At 63.1% G+C, this 15,217-nt stretch overlaps 1 protein-coding gene across 2 annotated transcripts; it reads right to left on the reverse strand.

The window, feature by feature from the left end:
- Positions 1-267: 267 nt before the first annotated feature.
- On the reverse strand, positions 268-14,212 carry ZBTB47 (zinc finger and BTB domain containing 47). 2 transcript variants are annotated; one of them, XM_029243817.1, is made up of 6 exons: positions 14,061-14,212; positions 8,199-9,764; positions 6,422-6,569; positions 4,973-5,088; positions 4,174-4,318; positions 268-3,924 (listed from the first exon to the last, which is right to left on the reverse strand). In XM_029243817.1, the coding sequence occupies exons 2-6, from the start codon at positions 9,681-9,683 to the stop codon at positions 3,587-3,589; spliced, it is 2,232 nt and encodes a 743-aa protein (XP_029099650.1). In that variant the 5' UTR covers positions 9,684-9,764; positions 14,061-14,212; the 3' UTR covers positions 268-3,586. The 2 variants fall into 2 exon arrangements, with proteins under 2 accessions (XP_029099650.1, XP_029099649.1); XM_029243816.1 differs by lacking the exon at positions 14,061-14,212 and adding an exon at positions 13,243-13,370.
- Positions 14,213-15,217: the final 1,005 nt, after the last annotated feature.

The following is a 15,217-nucleotide window of genomic DNA, read 5'->3' on the forward strand; positions in this document are numbered from 1 at the left end:
AGGCAATGTCCCCATCCTGGGGATGTGCACCCCCTCTCTGACTGGTTAGTGAACCCACCCACCAGCCTCCTCTCCTAGCCCTTCCCGGTTATCCCCCTCTCCAGGTATCTGGGACCAAGTGCCACATACATGGGGGCCTCAGTCACCGCGTGTCACCACAGCCTAGAGTCCTATCCCGCACAGAGCCAGCGCTCCAGTGAAATAATTCTTGGAGGTCCGCAGGGAGAGCCCGCTGCTCCCTCCTCGGAGTCTGCTACCTGTCTTCCATCTGCGATGTCCTCCCGGGTGCTGACATCTGGCTCCTTCAGACCTCAGCTCCCGACACTGGATGTCCCCCAGGAGCCCAGCCCACCCTCAAGGGAGGGAGAGGGGGTGTGCAGGTGCTCGGGGCACGGGTGTCCACGTGGTCTTCGGCCAAGCTGTCAGGTTCCGTGCTACCCTTGCTCTGGTCCAAGTCTCTTCAGCCAGTAGTCAGGGCCGCAATGTGTAAAAAAGAGGCTGGGCCAAGGGACAGTTGTGCTGCCTTTATTCCCCTTCACTCTTCTCCTCACCCTCCTGCTGTCGCCCGCACACTCTGGGGCTGTGGGGTGGCCACATAGGGCCAGACATCAAGGGTCCACATGCCTGGGCACAGCTGTTGTGCCACCGAGCCCCCCGAGGGGTGCTGTGTTGGCCGTGGTGGAACGCATCAGGATCGGAGGCTCAGGTTCTGCCCCCGGCCTGGGTTCCTAGGGCTTGAGGCCCACCTCATCTCTCTGGCCACTCACCTCCAGCTGGCCCAAGACCGGGGAGTACAAGGGGAGCCAGGGAGAGGGCAGGCCCAGGCTCTGGGCTTGAGGTCTTGGCCAAATGGGCTGAGAAGTCCAACTGGACAGAGGGACGCCCTGGCAGATCTCCAGTGGGAGGTGATGATCCCAAGCCCCCTCCCCACCACCAGCCCTGGGAAGCGGGTATGATGCCCAGTCCCCTCACTCCAATACCCAGGTGCTTGTTAATTTGTTTTAACAATTAAAAAGGAAATGTAAAAGCTGGTAAAACAAGAACCCCTATCCATACTGGCACTGCTGAGGTACCATTATTGCTTCAGACCCTTGTGGTCTGGCCAGAAAGGAGCTCCCACCAACACTGGCCCAAGGGGAAGAGAGCATTTAGCACCAGGGACACAGGGTTCCTGTCCCCGCCGGGGTAGGGGTCTCCCAGGAGAGGGGTTGGCCGTGCCCACCTACAGCTACAATGACCGTTTGACCAGTGCCCAGACTGCTGTCTGGACCCCTCTTGTGTCCTGAGAGGAGAAGTGTATAAGAACAGGAGACCCAAGTCCTGGGACAGGGTCTTGCTACCAGCTCCCCACACCCATCTCCAGCCTCTGCTTGTCAAAGTCTGGCCTCATGGACCAGAGGCCCAGCCTGACCAGGGCCCCCTAGGCTCACTAAGGCTGCACGGAGGGTAGCAGGTGACAGGGCCACCAGCCCCTATGGGAGAGCCCAGCGTCAGCAACAGGGGGTGGAAAACTCATTGGAGTCCCAGCCTACAGCCCATTCGGGGAGATCAGACTTTTCTTAGGAAAATGTGGGCCAGCTCTGAAGCTGTCAGGCACTGGGACCAGAGGTTAGAAATAGCAAAGGGAAGGGGGAAGCAGGGAGGGGAGGACCCTGAGGACGTCATGGAAGCCCAGAGATCACAGGGTGCAGGAGAGGAAAAGAGCTACAGTAAAGCAGGAGCCTGAGAGACACGGCGCTGACCCCGTAAGAGGCTGGAATTCCCAGCCTTGGCGTGGGGGGGAGCCTCAGTACTGGGAGCCAGACAGGGAGCTTTCCCCTCTCGCGGAGCGGACCACTTTTTCTCCCCAGAGGACAGCAGGGGCGTCAGAGGGTGCGTACATAGACTCTGGCTGGCACTGTTCCTGCTACAGCCCGAAACTCAACCGGGCCAGGGCACTGCCCCCTCTAAGCCCAGAGAACCATCTGGGCTGTGTGGCTTGGATTCTAAATCCTCAAATCACTCGGGCTCCTTGGGCTTGCCCACATCTGTACATAATAAAGTGCTTCGTTTATTGATGATTAAAATGTCCCCAGCCCCCTGCCCCAGTGCCATGGGCCTTACAAGGAAGTCAGAGGGGTCCTGACTCCCTCAGCCCTTGGGCTGATGGGGCCAGTCCCCCCCAACCCGCCCCCTAGGCTCAGGCCTCTTCCCACTCCAGCCATGCTGGGAAGGTGGTGATGCGGGGGCAGTCGAGGGGTTTAAGGTGCAAAGAGTATAACAGACAAAACTGTATAAACACAATAGGAAAGAGCTTAACTAGGAAACAGGTAGCTTATGGAACCTTCCTCCCCATTTCAAAGGCAGGAATGGAGACGTTAAACGACAACAAAAAAGGATGTCCTTTTAGTGCTGGCCTCGTGAGGGCAAGCGTTGGGCACAGGCTGGGTGGGGCTCTCCCGGTACCCCCGACCCCGACCCCCAGGGCCTGATCGTGCAGGCTCCTCGCTCCACCCATGAGCACAGAGGCGCAGGAGGGACGAGGCCGCTGCACACCAGCCAGGGGCAAGCTGTGGCCAGGCCCAGGGAGTGGCTGAGGCCTGTGCTGCCTTCCAGGAGCAGAGACAGACACAGACACAGACGTCTCTAGCGTGGGAGATTCGGTTGGGGCAGCTGGTGAGGGATGGGCTGCTCCGTGAACAGCTGCCCTGCCCCCTGCCCCACTGATAGCACCTTGAAACCTCAGAACATCTGCCCGGGCCTGCTCCTTAGGGCCCTGGTCCCTGGGGTCCACCCATGTGCAGGGGGCTCCTGGGGGCTGGTGCTGTGGGAGCCAGCCCGTCTGCCCACCCAGGACCTGGCCCACCACACCCTGAGGCCCGACAGCTCCTGGGGACATCTTCCCCAGGACCCAGGGCCCACGGTGCAGCCGGGGGCAGGTCGGGGATGCCGTGGGGAAAGCAAATGCCTGGGGTCCAGCCCCCGCCCGCCCCCCTCCCCACGGTGCACAGCTGCGGTCGTTGCACCTCGCCACGCACGCCCACCCCACACAACCCCCAGCGTCCGGGCCCAAGTCCCTGCCTTAGCATCCGCAGCCCTCACGGTGGGCCCACAAGTCCTCCGAAGGGGGACGGCACCCCAACTTTTCCCCAGACCCTCCGGGATGAGGGGCGAGTGAGGGGGCCCAGGACGGGCAGGGATGAGCAGCTGAAGGTGACCTGGGCTGGGCCTGGCCACCCCCCTCTGGCTGAGGCCTCAGCGGAGCAACCAGTCACACCTGTTCCCCAGGTCCCTCCCCACCCGTACCTGCTGCCTCCAGCGCCCCCCTCACCTGGAGGGGGTTGCTGTCAAGAGTTTCCTCTCTTTTCGTTTTCCTTCACTTCCAAAAAACAAACAGACAAAAAGTAAAGGCTTCAAGGAGCCGCTGAAAGGGGGCACTTGGGAGTGAGGTGAACTCCGCCAGCTCTGGGGGCTGCCAGCCTGCACAGCCCCCAGGGTCAGAGGCCCCGGGCAGAGCGTGTCCAGCCAACTCTGGAGGTGTTGCTCCCCCCCGCCCCGCCCCACGAGGACGAGTGGAGGGTCCTGGGCCCGTGCAGCAGGCAGGCGGTTAGTTGTTGGTGCTCAGCCTCCCGCCGGGGCTGGCGGCGGTGGGGAAGAGCGGCGGCGGGGGAGGCAGGGTCTGGGGCAGCCCGGGCAGCAGCGGGAGGGCCTGGGGCGGGGCGGGGGGCAGGCCCGGGGCTGCGGGGGAGCTGTCGCCGGCCAGCGGGTGGCTGACGCGGAAGCACTTCTCCTTGTGCGCCTTGAGCATGTTGGAGAAGCGGAAGCGCTGGCCGCACACGTCACAGGGGTAGGGCTTCTCGCCGGTGTGCGTGCGCCGGTGCCGCTTCATGTTGGGCCGGCTGGTGAAGCTCTTGCCGCAGATCTCGCAGATGTACGGCTTCTCCCCTGCGGGGTGGGTGGTGATGGGCCGTGGGGAGTTGCTGGCGGGCCGCTACGCCCCCCCCCTCCACCCCCGCCCTGGGCCAGCCTCCGGGCGTCCATGGAACCATCCCGGCCCGGCCCTGGCACTCTCGGATCCTTGCCAGCCTGTACCAGCCTCGCCCGACCTTGGGAGGCAAGGAGGCCGGCGCTGAGCCTCCTAGCGGAGAAGGGGGCCCGCCCGGTGCGGAGCCCCTCCCCGTGGGGCAGCCGTACCTGTGTGGGTCTTCATGTGCTCATCGAAGTACTGCTTCATGTTGAAGTCCTTGCCGCACCACTGGCACATGAATTGCTTGTGGCCGATGTGGATGCTCATGTGCGACCGCAGCTGGTACTTGTACTGGAAACGCTCGTTGCAGTTCTGAGGGCGGGGTGGAGGGTGAGGGGGTGAGACCCGGCGCAGAGCGGGGGAACAGCCTTCAGGGAGGGAAGTGCTGGCCCGAGACCACAGGGCTGTGGGAAGGACTCACATGGGGAGGGGCTCCTGGGCAAGGAGGTGTGGATGCAAAGGCCAGCCGAGGTGCTCCTGGGGTGGGGCAGTGCACGGGCACAGGTGGAGAGGCCATGGGCATGCAGGGCCCAGGCAGGAATGGGGGTCAGGAAGTGGGAAGAGGCCACAGAGTGGAGGGAGCCCTCATGCTTAAGGCCCTCCATCCTTCCTCCTGGTCCAAAGGCGCCCCCACCTCATCCCCACCTGCAGCTCCATCTCTGATCTCTCTGCCTAAGATGCTCCTTTCTCCACCTCTCCAGAAAGCCTGCCCCATGGTTCCAGCCCATGCAGACTTCCCACCCTGAACCTTCGGGGGTTGGGTTAGGGTGGGGTGGCAGGGGTGTGGGGGGAGGTGCAGGTGGGCAACCAGGTAAGGATGGAGTGGGAGGCAGACATCAAGGAGGGCCCCCTTCCTTCTGCATCCTATCCTCCAGTACCCCAACCCCTGGTTTTCAAGCAGCTACTGCCTCTGATCCCTGCCCCCGTCCAGGGTGGCTCCTGGGGCAGGAGGAGAAGGGAGCTCACCTCGCATCTGAACGGCTTCTCCCCGGAGTGCTGCAGTGAGTGAACCTTGAGAGACATGCTGCGTTTGAAGGACTTCCCACAGGTCTCGCAGGTGAAGGGCATGTCCTTGGTGTGGGCTACAGGGCAGGCACCATGGCCATGACATCTCGGGGGGACCCATCTGGCTCCTCCCAGGGGACCCCTGCCTGACCATCCCTGAGATCCGGCCCAGATCCCGCCTCCCAGGACACCACCTACCCTGGGGCCTGCCCCACAGCCTCTGTCCCCCAGGCGAGGCCCCTTCCCTCCCGGCTAGGTCTCTCTGTTTGGTCAGACAGGCATGGAGGCCCTCTTGGTTCTTTAGCGTCTGGCCTCACTCCCAAAGCTTCGGGGAAAGATAGAAGGATTTCAAGTGGGACTGGCCTCGGCTCAAATCCTGGCTCAGCCACCGGCTCCCTGCATGGCCAATGTGTGCCTCAGCGAGCCTCAGCACCCTCTTCTATAAAAAGAGGGTAGAGTGGCCTTGGGCCTCCAGGGTGGCTGGGTTTTACAGAGGGTGGCACCTGTAAAGGCCTCAGCCTTGGGTCCCATGCCATCCAGAGGGAGTTAGTTACCTGCGCTCCTCCCAGAACAAACTCCAAGGAAGATCTGGGAGGAAGCAACTGGAGACACGGAGGGCCCCCCTCAGAGTTCAGAGCTGGGGAATCCAAGCCCAGGAAGGACCACCAATCCTGGGTTACCCAGCATGCTTCTGGCCGATACCTAGACCCCGGGGTCCCAGCTCCCAGTCAGTTCATGCTGGAGGCCTCTAGCACTGTCTGGTAGACAACGGGGGTAAGGCCTGGCCAGGGCACACTGCCCCTCCTTGGCTACCCCTCTCTAGAGCTCCAGGCCCCAAGCGGGCAAAGAAGCGAGGGCCACCTGGACACCAGACTCCCAGCCAAGCCCACCTAGAGCGGAGGGAGAGCCATGCCCAAGGCAATGAAGTGGCCCAAAACACACTTGGGGCCCTCCTTACCGTGTCCAGGTATGACCCCTGGGGGAGGGTTGCATCCAGAGAAGCCTGAAGCCCTATCAGAGGCACAGCTGTCCTCAAACTGAGACTGGGCCTGTGTCAGCCCCTATGGCACTTCATGTAATTTAGAAAAAGGTGTTCTGGTGGACACAGCCCCATGTCAGGATGCACAGCCTGGTTGGCAGTGTGCTAGCTGGATTCTGGTCCCCACCTGCCATCTTGTCCAGGAGTCCTTGTGCCATGTGCAACCTGCCCAACTATGCATGGCAGCCCCGGCCCCAGAGCCTGTCCAGGACACACCTGCCACTGCAAGCAGCCCCCCACCCCCTACCTCCCAGCTACGAGGGGCCTTCTCACCCCTTCATAATACCCTTGGATTGGGAAGTGTTTCCCAGAACACCCAGCAGCCGGCCCGCTTGGACCTCAGGCTCCATCCCTCACCAGCCTGGACTTACCGACCATGTGCTTGCGCACGTGAGCCATGGTGTAGAACTTCTTCTCACAGATCTCACAGGAGAACTTCTTTTCTGCGTAGCCGTGTACAATCTTATTGTGCTCGTGGAGGGACCAGAGCTTCTTAAAAGCTTTGCCACACGTCACACACTGTGGGGTGAGAAGACTTTAGGCTCTGGGTCAGGACCATGTGACCTAGGACTAGTCACTGCCCCTCTCTGGGCCTCAGTTTCCCCACCTGAACTGTGCTGGAGAGAGAGGCCTTGATGTCCAAGGACCAGCCAGATGTGATGTTCTGAGAGTTGGGGGTGGTAACTCCCTAAATACTTACCCACCTACCCACCCACCCAGGGTGGGTCCCTCATCCTGAACTCACTAGGGTCAGGGGCCACCTCTTCCAGGAAGTCCCTCCTCTGTGCTCATTTCAACAAGGCATCTTTCTACAAAGAAGAGACACATAACTGGCTGAAGGACCACAGTGGGTGAGGAGGCTACTCAGTTCATGGAGAAGTCCCTCAGATAACAGGTCCTGGCAGAGGTGGGCCATTATCTCTGCTGCCTCCCCCTGCTGGGACCCATGCCCTGACACCATGGAGATCCCCAAGGAGACAGATTCCAAAGGACCGGGGACTGTAGGAGGTACAAGGGCCTATCAGGCAACAGACGGTGGCGGGAACCTTGAGGGCCACACTCCCTTCCTCCTCTTCTCCTGGGCCCTTGTCCTACCCATCCCTGCAGCAGGCCAGGGCTCGGGCAGAAACTGGGTCAGGGTGCCCAGGACAGAAGAGGTACAAGCGTCTTTCCCCTTCAGGAGGGAAGCTCAGGTGTGTGCACACGGAGAGTCAAAGGGCAGCCCAGCAGGCCGGCAAGTGGGAGCGTGGGCACGAGGGTGGGGCAGGCATCCAGGTAACCCCAGATAACACTTTCTCCACAGGGCACTGCAATTAGCAATTAGTTCAGGCAATTAGCACCCGCCTACCTACTGCCCCCCAACCTCACTGCCAGTCAGAAAAGGCAAAAACCAGCCTGGCTGGCCCTGTGCTGCCTGCACCCTGAAAGGCCAGGCTGGCCCAGACTCAGCCTGGCTCAAGGCTTGGCAGCCAGCCCAACTCCCCTGTTTGGCCCCGGCAGCCCCTGTGCTTCCCAAACTGCTCATCCGGTCCCTTTTCCCAGGCCCAGGCCAGCTGGTACCTCCAAAGAGCTGAATGCAGGGCTTTCTTCCTGCTCCGCCGCCCCTTGCTCCTTTCGGCCTTTGCAAGAAGTGGGAAATGGCGCCCCCTTCTGGGCAAACCCCTCCTCCCCTCATCTGTGCTTTCGCGCAGTGCACAGTCTGAGAAACTATACATGGTGGCCCTGTTGGCCTTGCGGCAGCCCAGAGATTTACTAAAACACTGACTCATCCCTCCTCAGAGCTGGCTGTCCCCCAGCCTCACATGCTCAGACAACTCTCATCCTCCCGAGTCCGGGCTCCCCTCTGCCCCTCTGGCCAAGGGTACTGTTTGTTCTACCCCTATCTGCACGTCTCTGCACGTGCGCTGAAGCCCAGCTCTATCCACCTCCTCCAGGAAGCTCTCCCTGACGTTATCCCTTGAGCTCTCACCACCCTGGGCTCACCCTTGGGCCTGGGCTGGTCCCACTGTCCAGGGGGCCAAGCCTGGTCTCTGCAGACTGTGTGGGCAATGCAGGTAGCAGGACACTGGGTGCCCGGGGCCCAGTTCCAGCCTGGCCCAGCCTGGATGGCTGCCCCTGTGGGCCCCGTGAACCCACCCCGAGGCCCACCTGGATGTTGCGCTCGCAGTCTGTCTGCCGGTGTAGCAGCAGCTCACTCTCTAGCAGGAAGCGCTTGCCGCACTGGTCGCAGATCTGCATGCGGCTGTGGGTCACGTTCATGTGCTTCTCCAGGTACCAGCGGTTGTTGAAAACACGCGGGCACTTCTGGCACGGATGGTGCTGCTTCTCCTCCAGCTTCACCTTGGCCCCCAGACCGTCAGCGGCCTGTGGCCCTCGGGCTGGGGCAGGAGACCCTCCTGCAGGTGGCTTTGGCCGCTTCCCACCCTGCCGCCCAGCCTCCTCAGGCTCAGGGAGGCCCCGGCGCCGGGCGGACCGCGTTGCCATGCGACTGTGGGGAGGGGCGTCTGCCCCACTGCCGCGGCACCCCGGCCCCTGCCTGCCCCCCGCCTCCCCATCCTCCTCCCCCTCCTCCCCCTCCTCCTCCTCCTCCGAGCTCTCCTGACCCTGCTCGCTGTGCCCCTCCCCCTCCTCCTCCTCCTCCTGCTCGCTGTGCTCCTCCCCCTCCTCCTCCTCGTCCTCCTCCCCCTGACTGCCGCCCTCGTCCTCCTCCTCCTCCTCCTCCTCCTCCCCCCCTCCACTGCCACCGCCCTCCTCTTCCTCCTCCTCCTCTTCCTCCTCCTCCTCCTCGTCGGCCTCCTCATCCTCCGAGTGTCTCTGCAGCCCGTCCTCCCCGCCCAGCACCATGGTGGCCGAGCCTGTGGCGGCGCCCGGCTTCCCCTCGGGCCCTGTGGACACGTGCAGCGTCTGGTTGTTGAGGTTCACCTCCACGATGATCTGGGACTGCTCCCGGTGACTGTAGGTGCCAGAACCCCCAAGCTCCTCCTCCAGCTCCTCCCCGCCCTCCAGCTTGCACAAGCTCGCCGGGGGCCGGCCGGCCTCCTCGACGCCACCCTCCTTCTCCTCCTTGAAGAAGGGCTGAGCCGGCCCGATGGTGGCAGGCACCGTGCCACCTGTGGCCCCAGCCCCGTCCTCAACGCGCACCGAGTAGGGGTCAGGGCCCTCACGGGCGTAGATCTTGGGCAGGCCCGGGGCGTCGGCCTCCTGCTTGATGTCACAGTAGTAGGGCGGTGCGGCCGGGGTGCAGCTGGCGGCCGGCTGGGCAAGGGCCACGGCGCCAGGGCCCGGGGGGCCGAGGGAGCGGGCGTCCAGCAGCTCCTGGCAGGACGCGGCGATGTCGGCCATCTGCAGCAGCGAGGCGGCGCTGAGCACCTCGTGGACGTTGGCTGCGTTGACCAGCAGCTTGGACGTGTAGATGAAGTTGAGGATCTGCTGCAGGCCGCCGGGCGCCAGCGCCTCCAGGGACAGCTCGACGCGCTGCAGCTGCTTGTTCTGGGTGAAGAGCGAGTGGAAGAACTGGCTGTAGGCGGCCAGCACGCCCTTGTGGGCCGGGAAGACGCTGCGCTGGGGCACCAGCACCAGGTCCACGTCGCACAGGTCAGGCTGGAAGAGGCGCTGCTCGTTCAGGCGGCCCATCAAGCAGGCGAAGTGCAGTGCCACGTCCTCCACCAGCGAGAACTCGGCCGCCGGTGAGTCCGTCGTCTTCTCAACCAGCAACTGGGGGGCAGAGGGCACAGGTCAGGTCAAGGCCATCTGGGAGGTGGCCACCCACCCATCACTCCTGGTTCCATGTTACAGGGAAGGTGCCGAAGCCCAAGCAAGGACGAGGGGGAACCAGGATTCAAGCCCGAGTCTGCTGTTCCTCAGAGCTCAAACTCGGGTCATGACCTTCTGAGGCTGCATGTCAGCCCCTGGGTCAGTGGTTAACTTTTCCTGGCCTCCAGCTCTTCCACTGTGAAATGGGAGAAGTCGTCCCGGGAAGGGGAGGGGAAGAGGAAGAAAGGGGAAGGAAAAGGTTCAAGGGTGACCAACTGTCCAGGTGGGCCAGGAACCTAGGGGTTTCCTGGGATGCGGGACTTTTGATGCTAAAGCCAGGGCTGACCCCAGCAAACCAGGACTGGGTTGTCTCCCCAGAAGCATCCCCAGAGGCATCCCTTCACCATCTCTGGGCCCCGTGGATCCTCTCTTCCACACTCACTCACATACGAATAAAGCCAAGCCTGCCTAAGCCCAGACGGCTCAAGAACACGTCGGGCTCACTGGCTCACTGCTCTGCCTCTGGCCACTGCACCCCTGGGGCAGCACCTGAGGGAACCCCTCAGCTCACCCGCAGCAGCCCTCAAGGTCTAGGCCTAAGGCCTTGTAGAGGCAGAGACTTTTGTGAAGAAATCCAGGCCCATGGTCCCACTGCCCTGTTGGAGGAGGCTGGTGAGGTCCAGCCGTCCCCTCCTTCCTCGGCCAGAGCTTGGGCCAGGCTGCTGCCTGTGGCCTCAGGCCTGGCGGCAGCAGCTCCCCACCACAGAAAGGTTCTGTGGAGGCAAAGGACACAGCTGTGTTACCTGTCCACCGTGCTTGAGGCAGGAGGACCCTAAGGCTTGTCCCAAACCCTTTTCTCTCTAGGCCCCCAGACCCCAGGGTCAGGTGTGATCCAGGCCCAGAGGTTCCGAGATGGCCTCATCATGGAGGTCACACCACTGGGGGCTTCTGGAGCCTGAGGGAGGCCCTTGGATCTGATGGGTCAGATTCCTAGACCCTTGGGCCGCATCCAGTACCTGTGAATTGCCCAAAGTAATTATTCCTGGTTGCACCACAGTGGCTTCCCCAAAAGGTGGGCAGCACAGACAGGCAGGCTGCCCAGTCCCTTGCATGGGTCCAGCGCACAGCAGATGTTCAATTAACATCTGTCGACTACCTGCCTGGCTGGACCAGCCCCGCAGGTTCCAGGTTCTGGCCCTCCTCAGGCCCTGTCCAGCTAAGTCAGAGCCTCCTACATTTGAGGGTACCTTGCTGCACTGCAAAGACATCAGCTCCCTGATGCCGTGCACCTCTCTGGAAGCCTTGGGATGAAACCCCAGTCCTGTGCATCCACAGCCCACCCCTCCCCTTCATGCCAGTCCTTCCGATCAGTCCTCCCGGAGCCTCCAGGGGCAACCTGCTGACAGATATGCCCTGGGTTTCACCCTTCACATCCAGCAGCCCAGGACAGCACCCATGCTCCCCCCACCCCCTCTCTCACCACCACCTCTCTTGAGTTCTCCCCCAACACCTCCTTCCCCCCAGCCAAGCAGCCACCCATCTGCTCGTCTGTCTCGGGGCTGCTGGCCCGTCCAGGCCTGACCAATCTAATGGGGATAAGATGCCAACCCCCTCCCATCTCCATCCACTGACTCATTGTGATTCATCTTCTGGGACCAACCCCTATTACACAGATGGGGAAACTGAGGCTCAGAATGGGAGGGTCCCACAGCAAGCAAGAGCAGAGCCCCTAGACCCTTAGCTCTGCTAAGGCCACCCAATCTGTGCTGGACTAGACACTATTCCACGTGGAACTATTTCTTGGCTTTTAATGACTTAAAAAGCAGGATGAGGCATGTGGGGACCCTCCCACCCAGGGGACCAGCTGTGCTTCCCCAGACCCCATCACCACCTCCGGCGACCTGCACCCTCCTTCCTAGAGCTGCTGCCACCTGCGAGTCGGTGAGGGGTCAGGGTGCAATTGGCTGTAACGGGTTCCTCAGGGCCTCCAGGGGCCAGGCAGTGGTGGGGAAGTGGCTTGGATAAGGACTTGGCAATGTCGGACCTGTTGTGGGGTACCCACCCTAGGGCACGGGGTTCTGGTCCACTGCTTCCCCTTCACAGAATGCCCTCCAGTGCCTGCCTGCCATGGGGCAAGGGCAATGCCCGACACTTCCCTTGTGCAGATCTGGTCCCAGGATCCAGTGAGGACCCCTCTGGCCTCAGCAGGGGAAGGAGGGTTAATCTAGGGGGTAGTGCTGCCCCAAAGACTCCATTTCCAAGGCAATACTCCCAGCCAAGCCAGCACCATCCTTGGCCCTCGAGGGGCCCAAGAACCTTACAACCAGGCAGCCTGACTGGACTTCCTTGACCGGGCACATAGATGCTGCCTAAGTCCGTAACTGGCAGCCCCTCAGCAGGGCGCAGCTACCCCCTAGCCTAGTACCTCCCACACAGGGCCACCAGCTGTGTCTGCCTCTCCGGCCAGATGTGCTAGCTCCCTGAAGCTGCAGACGCCCCTCCCCATCTGGTTGTGCCAGCTGCAGCCACACACCCCACCCCCAAGTCCAGGCCAGCCCAGCTAAGATACAAGACCAGGGGAGTGGTCAGGCACTTGCGTTGCCAGGGCGTTTCATGCCCTCAACCCTCCCCCCAGGCTGGGGGAAGGCCAGGTGCCAGGGACACCTGCCGAGGCTGCCTTACCATGGTCAGACACTTCTACTCCTAAGGGGCACTCTGCCTCACTGTCACGAAACCACCAGATTCCTACCCTGCCCTGGCATCTCCCTGGAGGCCCTAGGATGAAACCTGGGCGTCCATCTGCACACCCTACTCCTATGTCAATCCTTCCATCGCTGGGCAGCAGTGGGTGGGCCCAGACTGAGCAAGGGGGCACAGGTTCATGACTTCCAGCCTCCTCCTTTCAGGGAGGAGGTGTCTATGCCAGCCTCCTCTCAACTCAGGCCATCCGTCCTTCTGGAGAAACAGGCCCAGAGAGGGCGGGAGACCGGCCCAAGGTCACACAGGAGTTTGGACCGGAGCTGCAGGCGTCCCCCACATTCCGCTCGGCCCAGGAGCCCCGAATCCCCAGTCAGGGCGTCTCCAGCGCCCACGTGGCCCAAGGCCCAGGCGGGAATCCGACCTCCTCCCTCCCCCCATCACCCAGTCCGAGGGCGGTGCCGTCCGGGCTCAGAGAAGCGCCCCCCTCCGCCAGTGCCCAGCAGGACCTCAGCCTCTCGTGCCCGGGCCCCAACCCCAGGAATTTAACCCCTTCCCCGCCGACGGCCGCGTCAGAGCGCCGCATTCCCAGCCCGCAAGGACCCAGAGAAGGGGTCGGGGAGACCCGGAGAGGGGTAAGATCCCTCACATCCGTCCATCCCGAGCCGGCCGGCCGTGCGCTCCAGAGGGCAGAGCGCGCAGGTGGGCGGATAAGCGGGGGGACAGGCAGGGCCTTGCGTACCATGGTGCCGTGGCGCTGGGGGCTCACAGGGCCCCGCGGGATCGCGCTGCCCCCGGCGGCCAGGCCGGGGCCGCTCCATGAAGAGCCGCGCTGGGGGCCGCCCCCGCGCAGGGCCCCGCGACCATGGCCCCCGGGGGCGCGGCCGGGCGGGCTGAGGCGCAGGGCCGCGGCGAGTCCAGCCGCCGAGCAGCTGCGGCCCCAGAGCCTCGGGCGCGGCGGGCGGGGGGCGCGGGGCGCCGATTGGAGCCCGCGCGTCAGCTGGGGCCGCCGTCTGGACGCTTAAAGGGCCAGGCCGCCCTGCGCGCCGGCGGGGGCCGCGGACACGCGTGGTGCGCGCCGTCCCGGTGCAGCCCGCCCCTCCTCGGGCCGCCGGGGCCCCTGGCCAGGACCCGCCGCTCCTATCCTAGCGGACGGACCCCGGCCTCACTCTCCCGCGCCGAGCCCCCTTTCCTCCGGGAAGTTCGTCCCGGAGTCTAACCTCGGTGTCCTCCAGCTGCGCCACAGAGGCGGGGTCGGAGTAGGAGGCGGCCCTGAAATCGGTAGGCTGGGCTCCCCACCCCCGACCCCCCCGGCCCCCACAATCAGCTGCAGGAAAGGCTTACCCCTGCTCCCCTGAGCGACCTCACACTGAGGGACCGAGCCCCCGTATCCTAGCCGCGTCACCATCCCCACCCTCCGGCCTGGGCTGCTCAGACTTTAGGGTGAGCCTAGGATCGACAACTAGCCTGGCCGCCCCCCGCCCCACCCCAGGACAGCTCAGGGTTTGTTTTGGTCTGTGCCTCCAGGACTTGGTTCTGGTCGACCCCTATGACCCCTACCTGGTGGCTGCCTCTGGCTGCCCAGGGCCGCCCAGGGCAGGAGATGCAAGAACCCGAACCGCAGCTGCATTGATGAAATCCTTTAATGTGACAGGCCCAGAGGCCTAGGTCCCACTGTGTCCCCCAGCCATGTGGCCTTATGGCTGCTGAGAGGCCGCCCTGCTCCGTCTTTGCTGGGGAGATGCGGCCAGGCCTGCGGAATGCTGCTCTGGCATGGACACCAGTGGGGGCTGGGGGCTGGCTGTGCTGGCAGGAGGCTGCAAAGGAACACTGGCAGGCTGAGCAGGCAGCAGGGTGGGGACCACAGGGTGCTGGGCCGGTCAGGCTCTAGGTGGTGTCTGGGCCGCCATTGTGGCGAGGGGGCCTCTCTGTACGGCCCATGTCATCATTCAGATGCCTTTCTGTGCCCCCAACTCCAAGCTGATGGCTGCCCCATCTCTGGTCACTCTCACATTGCCCCCATCCTGCAGTACCACAGAGTATCCCCCTACCCCTCTGCTCACATGTGCACTTGTGCTTACACACCCACCCATGCCTGGCTGTAGCAGTGTCCCCTGAGTATGCCACCTTACTCATGAGTAGGCAGGAACTCTGGGGCCTGTTCAGAGTGACTTGGTTCTGGGTGCCAGGGAAGGAAATGGAACAGAGGCCAAGATCCCCGGCAGGCGCCATCCTGTAGTTTGATGTCTGTCCTGTGAAACTGCAAGGGCCTCCCCTGAGGCCAGGATGGGTAGGCCCTTACGACAGGGCCATCCCAGCATCAGGGAGAAAACATCTCACGGGCCAAGACGGGGGTGACCAGAGGGCGCCAAGAGAAAGAGGAGGAAAACACATAGCCACATGGAGGGTGAGGAGAGACCCTGGTGGAAAAAGAGATGGGAAGAGAGGAAGGGGCACAGATGGGGACATGCCCCCAGAGAAGGCCACTGCAGACATCCCGCACTTCTGTGGCCGTGGTGGGTGCAGAGACGGCTGGCTCAGCTGCCAAAGACCTCAAGCTGAGGCCGGGCCAGAGCAGCCTGCATGCCTGACCAGCCCATCGCCTCAGGGCTGCCTTCTACTTCTTCCTCCATCCCAACCCACTTCCTCTTCTGACTCAGTGGATCCTTGCACAGGCCTGGGAGGTGGTAAGAGAGGAACTGTGTACCCACTGGTGG

The sequence above is a fragment of the Monodon monoceros genome, unplaced genomic scaffold (assembly GCF_005190385.1).
Source record: "Monodon monoceros isolate NGI ecotype Baffin Bay Population unplaced genomic scaffold, NGI_Narwhal_1 Super_Scaffold_3, whole genome shotgun sequence".
Lineage (NCBI taxonomy): Eukaryota > Metazoa > Chordata > Mammalia > Artiodactyla > Monodontidae > Monodon > Monodon monoceros.

What these genes read in the sequence shown, in the direction of transcription:
- ZBTB47 (XM_029243816.1), bottom strand. An exon ending in CGTGCGCAAGCACATGGTCG is followed by an intron (nt 5,089 to 6,421) that starts GTAAGTCCAGGC and finishes CCTGCCCTGTAG; the next exon opens with CCCACACCAAGGACATGCCC. An exon ending in GCACATGAAGACCCACACAG is followed by an intron (nt 3,925 to 4,173) that starts GTACGGCTGCCC and finishes CCCACCCCGCAG; the next exon opens with GGGAGAAGCCGTACATCTGC.